At 41.2% G+C, this 14,416-nt stretch overlaps 1 protein-coding gene across 2 annotated transcripts; it reads right to left on the reverse strand.

Moving 5' to 3' along the window:
* Positions 1-2,125: 2,125 nt before the first annotated feature.
* Positions 2,126-13,262, reverse strand: LOC125524580 (28 kDa ribonucleoprotein, chloroplastic-like). Of its 2 annotated transcripts, none has more exons than XM_048689612.1 (4): positions 12,622-13,261; positions 11,818-11,926; positions 11,683-11,744; positions 2,126-2,190 (listed from the first exon to the last, which is right to left on the reverse strand). In XM_048689612.1, the coding sequence occupies exons 1-4, from the start codon at positions 12,651-12,653 to the stop codon at positions 2,163-2,165; spliced, it is 231 nt and encodes a 76-aa protein (XP_048545569.1). In that variant the 5' UTR covers positions 12,654-13,261; the 3' UTR covers positions 2,126-2,162. The 2 variants fall into 2 exon arrangements, with proteins under 2 accessions (XP_048545569.1, XP_048545570.1); XM_048689613.1 differs by having other exon boundaries at positions 2,136-2,187; positions 12,622-13,262.
* Positions 13,263-14,416: the final 1,154 nt, after the last annotated feature.

The raw sequence follows: 14,416 nt of genomic DNA on the forward strand, positions 1-14,416 counted from the left end.
ATAATACAACCGTTTGCGATATTAACGTGTCAGCTTTTTTTCAAAAAGGACTTCCTTGGCTACTAATGTGTGCGCCTCTTCTCAAACTAGACGATTTTTCTTACCACGGCATATATGTGCCATGTCATGAAACCATGCCAAGTTTCATGTTTTTTGGGTGACTTTTTTATTTACTGAGATTTAAAAACCGAGATTCTCATTGTTTCAGGACGACGACAAGTTTGTAATTCATTCTCATTCCTTAAACGAGACCTAAACATGCACCCAATGACACATGTACGATTTCCCACCCATTTTGCTTCACTGGAGCATGTGGTTGTAGTTCAAATTTGAATTATGGACTACATCAAATGCATAGAAAACTTAGTAATTAGTAATATATATATATATATATATACTAGCAAAAGAGCCCATGCGTTGCATTGGGAGAAAAAAAATCATAATCCCCAATCACCTTGACAACATTTTGCTGCATCACGGATAACATTTGGGCAAAGATTTAGTTCAATTTTATTAACATTTTTTACACAAACTTTTTTTAGAAATCATGAAGATTTTTTTTATTTTTCAATAACTTTTTAAAAAATTGCGAACATTTTATTTAGAATTTTTTTTGAATTTTTAAATACCAAATTATTTAAAGTAGAAAAAACAAAAGCAGAAAAGGAAAAATAAAAATAGAAAAGAAACTTAAAAGCAGGTGGCACCCACATGAGTCGGCCCAAACGGGCGTGCTGTCTTCTCCAGCGCAACCCTACTACATGGGCCGGCCCGGGTGGGGTTCTCCTGTGTGAAACATTTTTTCACTTATAGGTGGCATCGGTAGTTTATATTTTGCAGCTTTGAGACAATATATATGACATACCACCAGAAGCACTAATGACTTTATTATTATAGCAAAAGGGCTCGTGCGTTGCACTGGGTATAAAATAAATAAATACTCCTTCCGTGCCTAAATATAAACCTTTTTAGAGATTCCAATATAGACTATATAACTTATATTTAGACACGGAGGGAGTATATGCCTAGACAGTTGAAAAAATACCACTCAAACAACTTTGAAATAATCAAACAACTATAGCAGAACAACATTATTGAAGCAATTTTGGTTAAAAAAGATTTTCAAAACAATTAATAACTTTCTCAACAAATAGAATAAGTAAAAATGGATATGCTTTTACTTGATGTTCCAAGTTAAATGGCCTCTGTACCGTTGGAGATTGGGCACATGGCAAACTAAAATAATTTCTGTGGTTGAAGTACAGTAGTGATCAAAAGTATTGGGATGGGGTTTCTGATCAAAATTGATAATTAATTTCAGTTTAAATGGTCCAAAATACAATGCAATTAGATATCATCGTTGTATGCCAAACTTATCCGTGCATTGCAATAGGAAAAAAAATTAATTTGTGCTCACTAACCTAAAACTTTCAGCACAACATCTGGTCTCACCCCGATTTTGGTTGTATACCGTTAGAAACATGATGGGTTTCAGCCGAACGGTAGTGTACTTTTTCCATTATACGACAATTGTCTCAAAAGAAAAGGAAAACACACCACTAACTCCTCAATGTGCATCATGACTCTGTAAAACTTCTAGTGCATTACTTCCTCCTTTTCCTTTCGATGTAGGACATATTGTCATGTGTTGCACCAGGAGAAAAATAATTGGCGTTGTCACTCTGCTTACAAATCCACTTTCTTGTATTCAACTTTGACAAAACGTCACAGCTAGCAACAGTGTGAAGTTAATGTTTTTGTCGCCATGCCAACACCAGTTTGAATAGAAGGAAAATAAAAATAGCTACATTCAAGAATGGAGGGAAACTTTGTCAAACTTGCAAACCTTGTGTTACTTTTCGTGCTTTTAGCAAGTTAATGTTACTTGTCTGAGGTGTAGATGATATCTGAAGAGCTCCCGGAGAAAGACGAAAAAATGTTAAATATACTGAGTTAACTATATATATTACAAAATCTATGCAAGGGTTGACTTTTCTATACATCAACTTACAGTTGATATATTCTGTTTATTCAACAAAAGTTGTAAATTCACACATTACAAGCTGCATCTTGTTCTCCTCCAAAAGAAAAAGAAAATAAACAAGAAAATACAAAATGTTAAATCCAAGATCTTAATCATGAAAAATGGTAAGCAACGGGATTCACAGGAGGGGCCTTGGGTTCATCCTGCTGCAATTCATGAACCAACGATTGTTAGAGAATCAAGTGCTATTATATCTCAACACAATGTGTAACATCCCAAATTTTCAATTTGGAATGTTATACATTAGATCATCATGCATATCATACTTAATAACGAACCGACTTCGGGCCGTACCCGAGCGCGACACTGCCCGGGGGCAGCCTTTAAATAGCGCCGCCCCGAGCCACCCCAGCCCATCAGCCTCGCCTCGATCCGCGCGCGCCGCCTGAGCCGCCGCCGCCAACGATCCGGCCGCCCGAGGTTCGTCGCGCCTCGATTTCTGTGCCGAAAAAAAGAGAAAAAAAATTTCAGTGTTCGTCGTTTTTCTTTTTCTTGGATTAAATCCGCGATTTTTCTGATCGTGATTCCTGATCCGATTTTCATTTTAGTTTAACTTTTCACTCGTTTATCGAAATCAGGCGATTCAAGCGCCTAGAGATTCGTCTCGAAACCCTCTATCCGTTTAACCAACTTAAACAAGTTTTTGCTACTGTAAAATTTGCCCTAGATCCAGATTACTAGAACAAAGTTGTTTTCTTTCGTCGTTTGACTTTCATTGCTTTGTTCGATTTGATTCTTTTTGCCAACCGGAGTTCTTAAGTTGAACCTTCTGGTTAGATCTCTTATTTGCGTTTTACCTGTGCATTAGATGAGTACTTATTGTATGCTTGTTTGTTTGTCTGCGATAGAATACCCAGAGTGCGCCGCCTGTTACTTCGAATCGTTAGGTTTCGCGGATCATCAGCAAGGCAAGTAACACTTTGATCATACCTTTTCTACTACCCAGTTTTATTGCATTAGATCAATCCTCACACATTGCATGATTAGGATCTAATTAAATTGTGGGATGGGAAGTAGATGAGGTAGTACCTATTACCTGTTATTATCAAACCTTTGGGAGTTACTTCTACGTTTGCTTATTATGCCATGCTATGCTAGTAGACGTGGATTGGGTGAGTGATATCCATGACAGATGTGAGATTGTTAATTAATGGTTTATCTAAGGTGGCAACTTAAACACAAATCTGGGTGGATTGAGGCACCTGGGTATTCCAGGATTTGCCTGTCTTCTTTTGGAACGCCACCCAGGCTCAAAGGGATCATGAGACTATTCATACTAGAAACTTCCGTGTGCAGCCACAAGCTATTATGGGCTCTAGCATAGTTGACTAAGTCGTGCAAACTCTTACAGTGGTAGACTAGCAGATGTAGGGGATGTAGGTGGTACGGTCTACCCATCGTAAGGTGCTAGCGCTTCTGAAAGACTATGTCTCGGTCATCCGTCTTCTCAAACACCATGTAGTGCGAGAAACCAAACGGAGGCGATCGAGTCTTGTGGGGAAAAGTGCGCAAACCTCTGCAGAGTGTAATAAACTAATCATGGTTAGCCGTGTCCCCGGTTATGACATCTTGAGTATCTAGTACTTGGATTTTCATGTGAATCTCAACATGTTACTCTAAATAAATTTTGTTGGGTTATGTTTAATGATGATGCTTAATTGGGATTGAGAATTCTGTCAACCATTCTCAATGTTTAACAACCACCATGATAGTTAAATAAATCTATTCCTTTGAAGTAGGGAAAAATTGGCTTTACGCAAAACTGTAACCATAGAGCTTTCCACCAGCCAAATATGCATATAGAATAGCTGTTTCATTCCATTACTCTCTATGTGTTACCTTGCCAGCATATCCCATGTGCTGACCCGTTTTCGGGCTGCAACGTTAATGTTGCAGACTTTTCAGACGACGATTAAGGAGTTTTTAGGTCGTGGTTCTATACTCAGTGATGCCGTTGGAGTTGATGGACTCACTTATCTTCCAAGCCTTCCCCTGTTATCATTATTAGATGGCCTTAAGCCATATTTATTGTATTAAGTTCTCTTTTGAGACAGTCGATGTAAGAAGTGTGTGATTGCTACTCTGCTATAAATCCTCCGAGTATTGTGTGGTGTCAGCATTACTGATCCAGGGATGACACCGGAGCACAGAGATCAGACTGTTTGAGGTCTGGTCGCTACAGAGATGGTATCAGAGCACACACTGACTGTAGGACACGACCACTAAGCTAAAGACCTAGATCACTATTCACTCTCTCTTCTCTTCTGACCTGTCATCTTTTCTACTCTTTAGGATGGCGGATGCAAGGAACAAGTTCACACTACCGGATGAAGATACACCCTTTGGACGACACTTGAAGGAAGTCACTAGATACCTGAATATAGGAGTACCAAGCTTCACGGGAACCTACAACGCCACTTTACCTGAAGAAGAGCGCTGGATGATTCAAGTTCAAGTACCAGGAAGGACGTTCATGCCAGTCACTGAGCCCATAGAATTTTCTTTTGATGCACCAACTTGGAGTCTAGGAAAGAGCATGGCAGCTCACATCGCCATGGGACGCATTGGAGAAGTCTACAGCAAGGATCTCAAGGATACTATCTACCAGATTTGTGGGCGCCGACATGAACACTGGGAGATGATCAGCACCAGGAAGGATAGATCAATCGCAGCTTTTATCCAGGAGTTAAATCAGCACATTCAACGACAGGAGAACCAGATGTGCGCCGACATGATAGACCTGAAGAAGGCTAAGACTATAATCAAGGAACTGGAGGAAGAACTCAAGGCTACACGTGAAGATTATGAAGAGGAAATTGAAGTATTGGTGGAGAAGAATGACGACCTAATCAAGAAGATTGAAATATTTATGGGAGGCCCTACGCCAGTAGATGAAGATGAAGAACCTCAGGAAATTAGCCCGGAAGACTACATCATCATCGACGGCACCGACTCGGAAGCAGATAGTAGCGATGATGACTATGTTGATGAAGCTGGAGCAGATATCATGGATTCAACGACCATAGAATATTTCTAGTAGACCACCTCATCAGTAGTAGTAGTCCACCATGTAAATATAGTAGTCCGAGCACTTTTGCGATAGTTAGATCGATTGTATGCCCTTGTTTGATTGATTGAAGTGAATTGTTTGCTTTTGCCTCATGTGCATATGGGTAGTGTTTTCTCTTTAGACCCCCTCTATTCTTACATCTCATCTTTTCTAAAAACCCTCAGATGCCTCCAACCCAAGCTCTTAGGTCACCCATGTTAGTAACCTCGCTCGGAGCAGAGTATGTGGCTAGTCTATGGTGTGATCGGTTACCATTAAGGATTGGTAACTATGTTTTTTCCTCAGACCTAATAGTATTGGAATCCCAAGGATTGGATGTGATATTAGGCATGGATTGGTTATCAAAGTATGAAGGGAATATTGAGTGTGCTAGCAAGTCAATTTTGCTTACCACACCAGAAGGGAGAAGGATCAAGTATGTATCCTGGCATGTGCCAAAGAGGACTCAAGTAAATTGCCTAACAGGAGTTGTGCAGGAGGAAGTACCAGTGGTAAGGGATTTTCCCGATGTTTTTCCAGAGGAGTTACCAGGCATGCCACCGGATAGAGATATTGAGTTTTTGATTGAGCTATTGCCAGGCACAAGGCCAATATCAAAGAGACCATATAGGATGCCAGCAAATGATTTGGTGGAAATTAAGAAGCAGATTAAGGAGTTACTGGATAAGGGATATATTCGCCCAAGTTCTTCACCTTGGGGATCGCCAGTACTTCTAGTGGAGAAGAATGATGGATCGTTAAGGATGGTTGTTGATTATCGAGGATTGAATGAAGTAACGATCAAGAACAAGTACCCGCTACCAATGATCAACGATCTGTTTGATCGATTGCAAGGAGCTAAGGTATTTTCCAAGATCGATCTGCGATCAGGATACCACCAGTTGAAGATTCGAGAACAGGATATTCCGAAGACAGATTTTACCACCAGGTATGGGCTGTACGAGTATACCGTTATGTCATTTGGTCTGACTAACGCACCTGCCTATTTTATGAACATGATGAACAAAGTGTTTATGGAGTTTTTGGATAAGTTCATCGTAGTGTTCATTGATGATATCCTGGTTTATTCGAAGAATGAGGAGGAGCATAAGGAGCATTTGCGTTTGGTACTTGGAAAGCTCAGAGAACATCAATTATATGCCAAGTTCAGCAAATGTGAGTTTTGGTTGAAGGAAGTAGGATTCCTCGGACATGTTATATCTGGAGAAGGTATAGCAGTAGATCTCGCTAAAGTTGAAACCGTGACCAAGTGGGAAGCCCCAACAACAGTTGGAGAGATCCGGAGTTTTCTTGGACTCGCAGGATACTACCGGAGATTTATTGAGAATTTCTCAAATATTGCGAAGCCTATGATTGAGTTGTTGAAGAAGGATACCAAGTTCATATGGACAGAGGAATGTGAGGCTAGTTTCCAGGAGTTGAAGAAACGTTTGGTTACCTCACCAGTGTTGATTTTGCCAGACCAGACCAAAGATTATGAGGTGTATTGCGACGCTTCACGTCGAGGACTTGGAGCAGTGCTTATCCAGGAAGGGAGAGTTGTTTCATATGCCTCAACACAACTGAAGCCTCATGAGTTGAATTATGCCACGCATGATTTGGATTTAGCAGCCGTAGTGCATGCATTGAAGACATGGAGACATTCTCTCATTGGAAACCATTGTGAGGTGTACACGGATCATAAGAGTTTGAAGTACATTTTCACACAGAAGGAGTTAAACCTCAGACAAAGGAGATGGTTGGAGCTCATCAAGGATTATGATATGAGATTGCATTACCACCCCGGAAAGGCTAATGTAGTAGCTGACGCATTAAGCCGTAAGAGCCATGTCAATATGTTAATGACGGGAGAAATACCAAGGGAGTTAGCCGAAAATCTTCGTGAACTATGTTTGGAAATAGTCCCAAGAGGTTATGTAGCAGCAATGGAGATTCAGTCAACCTTGATGGATAAAATCAGGGAAGATCAGAAAGCTGACAAAGAGATTGCCGCTATAAAGGAGAAACTGAGCAAAGGAAAAGCTAAAGGATTTCGTGAGGATGAGCACGACACCCTATGGTTTGAAGACCGTGTTTACGTGCCCAATGACTCGAAGATCAGGAAGTTGATACTGCAGGAGGCACACAATTCACCGTATTCAATTCACCCATGAAATACCAAGATGTATTTGGATTTGAAGGATATTTTCTGGTGGACCAGAATGAAGAAGGATATTGCGGAGTATGTAGCAGTTTGTGATGTATGTCAGAGAGTAAAGGCAGAGCATCAGAAGCCAGCAGGATTGTTACAACCATTGTCGATACCCGAATGGAAGTGGGATAAGCTAGGCATGGATTTTATCACGGGATTGCCCAGGACTCGTTCAGGCTATGACTCGATTTGGGTTGTAGTTGATCGATTGACAAAAGTAGCTCATTTCATCCGAGTAAAGACCACTTATACTAGTGCTAAGTTGGCAAAGATATACATGACCAGGATTGTATGTTTGCATGGAGTTCCAAGGAGTATCGTATCAGATAGAGGAACCCAGTTTACCTCAAAGTTCTGGAAGCAGTTGCACGAAACTTTGGGTACCAGGCTAGAATTCAGTACAGCTTTTCATCCACAGACAGATGGACAGACCGAGAGAGTCAATCAGATTTTGAAGGATATGCTGAGAGCTTGTGCGCTAGATTATGGATCTAGTTGGGATGATAATTTGCCATATGCAGAGTTCTCTTACAACAACAGTTATCAAACCAGTTTAAAGATGGCCCCTTTCGAAGCTTTGTATGGAAGGAGGTGCAGGACACCGTTGTCATGGGACGAAGTTGGAGACCGCCAGTTGTTTGGACCTGACTTGATTAAAGAGTCTGAACAGAAGGTGAAGTTGATTAGCGATAGGCTCAAGGTAGCCCAGTACAGACAGAAGAGTTATGCGGATTCTAAACGCAAGGAGACAGTTTATGAAGTCGGAGACAGAGCTTATCTTCGAGTATCTCCACTTCGGGGAACAAAGCGTTTTGGAGTTAAAGGGAAGTTAGCACCACGATTTGTAGGACCATATCGAGTTTTGGAGCATATGGGAGAAGTGGCCTACAAGTTGGAATTGCCGAAGGATTGTCAAGAGTACATGATGTGTTCCACGTTTCTCAGTTAAAGAAATGTCACGCGGAGATGGCTGACATACCGTTGAGAGACACAGTGCCTTTGGAAACTATTCAGTTGGATAACGATTTGAACTACGAGGAGAAACCAGTCAAGATTCTCGATTTTGCCAACCGAGTTACTCGCAGCAAGGTTATCAAGTTTTGCAAAGTTCAGTGAAGCCACCACACGGAGGATGAAGCCACCTGGGAGCGAGAGGAAGATTTGCTCAAAGACAACCCTCACCTATTTTCTAGCCAACCCGAATCTCGAGGGCGAGATTCATCTTAAGGGGGGTAGGTTTGTAACATCCCAAATTTTCAATTTGGAATGTTATACATTAGATCATCATGAATATCATATTTTATTTTGCATTTTGGTTGATCCTAGAAATTCTACGCAACTCAATGACCCATGGAGAGAGTTGGGGATTTCGTTATTTTCATATTTGAGTTTTCTCAAATTTTGAGAATAGGATCATTTGATTTTATTTATTTTATCATCAATTATTTCTATTACATAAATATGAGAGAGGGAATAAAATAACTTTCCCAAAATAGAGAAATATTGAGGATTTAATAATAAAATCAAATAAGATTTTATTTTGGAGTTTTTCGGTGTTTTATTTGAATTTAGGAAAAATGTGCATTTTTCAAAATTGCATTTAGGGCCAAAATAAATGTTCACCTTGTGCGGCTTGATTTTAGAAGCCCGTGAAAATTTATTTCGGAATTTTTGGAGTCCGTTTAGTATTTCTTTTTATTTTTCTTCCGAGCGGAATAATTTAAAAAAACGAACCGACTTCGAGCCGTACTCGAGCGGGACACCGCCCGGGGGCAGCCTTTAAATAGCGCCGCCCTGAGCCCAGCCCATCAGCCCTGCCTCGATCCGCGCGCGCGGCCGGAGCCGCCACCGACGATCTCGCCGCCCGAGGTTCGTCGCGCCTCGATTTCCGTGCCGAAAAAAAGAGAAAAAAAAATCGGCGTTCATCGTTTTTCTTTTTCTCGGATTAAATCCGTGATTTTTCTGATCGCGATTCCTGATCCGAGTTTCATTTTAGTTTAACTTTTCGCTCGTTTATCGGAATCAGGCGATTCAAGCGCCTAGAGATTTGTCTCGAAACCCTCTATCCATTTAACCAACTTAAACAAGTTTTTGCTCCTGTAAAATTTGCCCTAGATCCAGATTACTAGAACGAAGTTGTTTTCTTTCGTCGTTTGACTTTCGTTGCATTGTTCGATTTGATTCTTTTTGCCAACCAGAGTTCTTAAGTTGAACCTTCTGGTTCGATCTCTTATTTGCGTTTTACCTGTGCATTAGATGAGTACTTATTGTATGCTTGTTTGTTTGTCTGTGATAGAATACCCGGAGTGCGCCGCCTGTTATTTCGAATCGTTAGGTTTCGCGGATCATCAGCAAGGCAAGTAACACTTTGATCATACCTTTTCTACTACCCAATTTTATTGCATTAGATCAATCCTCACACATTGCATGATTAGGATCTAATTAAATTGTGGGATGGGAAGTAGATGAGGTAGTACCTATTACCTGTTATTATCAAACCTTTGGGAGTTACTTCTACGTTTGCTTATTATGCCATGCTATGCTAGTAGACGTGGATTGGGTGAGTGATATCCATGATAGATGTGAGATTGTTAATTAATGGTTTATCTAAGGTGGCAACTTAAACACACATCTGGGTGGATTGAGGCACCTGGGTATTCCAGGACTTGCCTGTTTTCTTTTGGACCGCCACCCAGGCTCAAAAGGATCATGAGACTATTCATACTAGAAACTTCTGTGTGCAGCCACAAGCTATTATGGGCTCTAGCATAGTTGACTAAGTCATGCGAACTCTTACAGTGGTAGACTAGCAGATGTAGGGGATGTAGGTGGTACGGTCTACCCATCGTAAGGTGCTAGCGCTTCTGAAAGACTATGTCTCGGTCATCCGTCTTCTCAAACACCATGTAGTGCGAGAAACCAAATGGAGGCGATCGAGTCTTGTGGGGAAAAGTGCGCAAACCTCTGCAGAGTGTAATAAACTAATCATGGTTAGCCGTGTCCCCGGTTATGGACATCTTGAGTATCTAGTACTTGGATTTTCATGTGAATCTCAACATGTTACTCTAAATAAATTTTGTTGGGTTATGTTTAATGATGATGCTTAATTGGGATTGAGAATTCTGTCAACCATTCTCAATGTTTAACAACCACCATGATAGTTAAATAAATCTATTCCTTTGAAGTAGGGAAAAATTGGCTTTACGCAAAACTGTAACCATAGAGCTTTCCACCAGCCAAATATGCATATAGAATAGCTGTTTCATTCCATTACTCTCTATGTGTTACCTTGCCAGCATATCCCATGTGCTGACCCGTTTTCGCGCTGCAACGTTAATGTTGCAGACTTTTCAGACGACGATTAAGGAGTTTTTAGGTCGTGGTTCTATACTCAGTGATGCCGTTGGAGTTGATGGACTCCCTTATCTTCCAAGCCTTCCGCTGTTATCGTTATTAGATGGCCTTAAGCCATATTTATTGTATTAAGTTCTCTTTTGAGACACTCAATGTAATAAGTGTGTGATTCCTACTCTGCTATAAATCCTCCGAGTACTATGTGGTGTCAGCATTACTGATCCAGGGATGACACCGGAGCACAGAGATCAGACTGTTTGAGGTCTGGTCGCTACACAATGTATTCTGTAGTTGCCAAGCTTACTACAATTCAGAAAATTCTAGTCCAAACAGATTAACCAGCCAAAGGATACTGCGGAAATCCTACCCCCGCAGTAGTTTGAGTGTTCAGGTTCACATATTTATGGACTACTTGAGAGTAAAAATAAACTTTGAAGCCGATATAGTATGATGACAACCTGAATAACAACATCTGGATGTGGAATTGCACTTAAAACTTGATGCGTTTATCAATAGTTTTGGAAGAAAAATAATCTATTGGGGTACATGAGAGCCTAGAGGATGGTTCTCCAGCTCTTTGCTTTCAGAAGTTTTGGAGGCTGTTGGATATGTCCAGAACTAAATGTGCCACTTCAGTTATGCATAAACACTCCATTTGAGCTTCAACAACACAACAAGCACATTAAAGCAGACATCATTTACATCTAGAACCGATAGTGTCATTTCAGTCTTTCACGAACACGACACATAATCAGGAGTCTGATGATTTGAGGCATTCCCTTCACCGGGCAAAATGTGTGTGTGTGTATGTGTGTGCGTGTCTATGTGTGTGTGTGTGTGCGCCTAGAGGAACGACACTGGCAGCAGACTAATATCATCTATAATGCGGGTTGCCTGTGTAGATGCTCAGAGATAGAGAAAATAAATACCTAAAATCAAAAATCATCTAAGCGCCCCCTCTATCAAAGCTTGATGCTAAGCATGGCTGCTAATTACATATTGAAAACACATTTGGTACTTTACCTCGTGCGGAGGAAAATACCCAAGCGCGTGATGCACCTTCTGTCACCAATACCACATATCGACTGTGAAACAAATCATATCACCTTATGCTAGCATCCAGCGTTGAAGATGGTCTAAGAGGAAGAGCATGCTCACCACGGTGACCTCGACGACGACGTCCTGCCCGAAGAGCTGCACAAGGCGCTCGCTGCTAACGTCGTAGGGAAGGTTGCGCACGTACACCTTGGCCTCGTCCCACGGATCCCTGTACTCCCATATATATACCATGATAAAAGTGCATAAAATCTGGCAATCAAGAAAAATATAAGTGTTTACACTAAAGATTATCAACAAAAAAGATAACTCTCATATGTATTTAATTCAGTGCTGAAGGTGCTTCCCTTTCTTGTTTTTGTTAGGGGGGGTCACTATAGAGAACCACGGAGCTAATGGTTGGACTTTTCATGGTAAATATTGGGTAAATACCTTAGATATATTATTTGTATTTATTTAATCATCATTAATTTAATTAAAAAAATAATAGATTGAACTTGGGATTTCTAAACATTTTGGCCTAAAATGTATATTTACTAACTTAGCATTGAACTAAAGAAATATTGGGTATAGGACATGCTGTACTCAGGACATGTATGCATCGTTCTCATGCAGAGGCCGGGGAGACCCCCTTTTTCAAAAAAGAAAAAAAAGAAAAAAAGGATATGCTGTACTCACGCATGTATATATGACAACTTTGTCATGCATCATTCATACGAAGCTCATTTGTTTTCTTTCTTTATTTGTATTACAATTTCTGAAAGTAATGATGTTGTCAGTTCTGATCAATTAGTTGTTCCATGCACACACACATATTTATCAACTAACATCATGAGCCATCGTGTGAAAAAACTAATTAAATAGACCTATGCACTACCCTCAAACAAAATGATGGCAATGTCATACCTTGTTTCCTGCTTGACTTCATGCTGTAACATGGGTGCCAAAGAGTAGCTCTAATCGTGGTAGTCCTTGTCAGTTGTTGTCGATCTACCACCAATACAAATCTTGTTTTATAAAGAGAATCTCGCCATACAAAACCTGAAGAGTTTTATTGAAACTCAGCCAGATGCCCTTCCCCAGAATAGTACTATTTTCTATTAAGAGAAGCATAAATGACAATATACAATGATTTGCATTTGCTAACTACTCTCATGAGCTGTTTGCAGCACTGTCTCATGTCCTAAATAATGCAATCCAGTATGTACAGAAGGAAAAATCGTAAAGATAAAAACTACCAATACAATGTTTCAAAAGTGAGGTACTATAAGATGAGATCATCATTGGACGTTCAATCAAAGCAATTCATAGGATGCCCACTTCTAAAGATTTCAGCAAACATTCTCACTGTCTTTGATTGATTATAACATATTTATGCATATTGCTCAAAACTATTAGAAAGCATGTGAACACAACAAAAAAAATCTACTTATCTCCATCCATCATGCCATGTAAGTTGGTTCCCTTGCAGTTCAGGTAAGACAAAGACAACCAAATTAAGCAATTGAACAGAGAAAGCCATCCTGCGGGAGCAGAGGAGGATTGATCAAGAAGTTGGTAATCAGTTAAAAAACAAAGAGGAAGGGGGAGAGGCTAGGTGGAAGTGAGCTCATGGGAAGGAAGGTGATGACCGGAGGGAGTGCGGCGGCTGCGGCCGGAGCCTCCGCGTCCGTGTCTATGTAAGCCTCGGCTGGATCCGAGCGCGTTGATTCTGATGTTGCCCCACCTCCGGCGCGTCCTCCTCCTCCTGGTCATTGCCCGCGGCCGCGAGGAGCGTGTTGAGCATCCGGTCGCGGTCGGCGGCGCGCGCATGAGCCGGCCGGCGCAGGCTCAGAGCGCGGCGGCCTGGGCCTCGGTGTCGGCGAACTGCGCTTGGAGGAGTCGGATAGCACGGGGAAGAGGGCGTGGCGGAGAGGAGGCATACCGGGGTGCGGGTAGGACGACGCAATGAAGGATGGCATGGCGAAGGATGTCGGCTGGCGGCGGGGAGGCGGCAGATTCATCAGTGGGAGGCGCGGTCGCTCGAATCGGGGGTCGGGTTTTTTATCTGTCGTATGAATGCACGGGTGGGGCTCAAATACGAAACATTTTTTCCACTTATTATTATTATTATTTATTGGACTGCGGGTTAACTACTTAATACCATAGGGTTTGTTATGCAAAAACGCCATGACGGTGAACCCGGAGACTCAATCCGTGCTTTATTATTAGGGAAATATATATATATATATACAATGGCCAAACGAACCCTAAATAGTTTCAAATTTCAGCCCGACACTCCTGTTATTCTATGTTGTCTGTAGAAAACAAAGTTCAAGGCGAGAAGAGGCATCGATTATCGTTACACCCAAGAGGGGCATGTTTCCCTACCGGAACCATGAGGGTTGTGATAGGCTCCGGTTTGTAAAAGGTTTGTAATATAGCTTCACCCAAATTGGACAATTATATATACCATGTAGTGACACCATACCAAGTTTCATGATTTCCTGGTGAGTTTTGGATTTACAGACATTTAAAAACCGAGATTTGCAATGTTTGTGGCCAGGCCAGGATGGCGAGATGGTTGAATTCGTTCCCATTCATTCCATGGGACCTAAACATGCACCCCAAGGAAACATGTACGTTTTTTCTAGCCATTTTGGTGCACTAGAGCATGCATTTGTAGTTCAGATTTGAATGATGGACATTAAATGCCTAGAAA

The sequence above is a fragment of the Triticum urartu genome, chromosome 7 (assembly GCF_003073215.2).
Source record: "Triticum urartu cultivar G1812 chromosome 7, Tu2.1, whole genome shotgun sequence".
NCBI classification, from domain to species: domain Eukaryota; kingdom Viridiplantae; phylum Streptophyta; class Magnoliopsida; order Poales; family Poaceae; genus Triticum; species Triticum urartu.

What these genes read in the sequence shown, in the direction of transcription:
- LOC125524580 (XM_048689612.1), bottom strand. Translation starts at nt 12,653, where the DNA reads ATGTTACAGCATGAAGTCAAGCAGGAAACAAG. An exon ending in GAAGTCAAGCAGGAAACAAG is followed by an intron (nt 11,927 to 12,621) that starts GTATGACATTGC and finishes ATGGGAGTACAG; the next exon opens with GGATCCGTGGGACGAGGCCA. An exon ending in TCGTCGTCGAGGTCACCGTG is followed by an intron (nt 11,745 to 11,817) that starts GTGAGCATGCTC and finishes TTTGTTTCACAG; the next exon opens with TCGATATGTGGTATTGGTGA.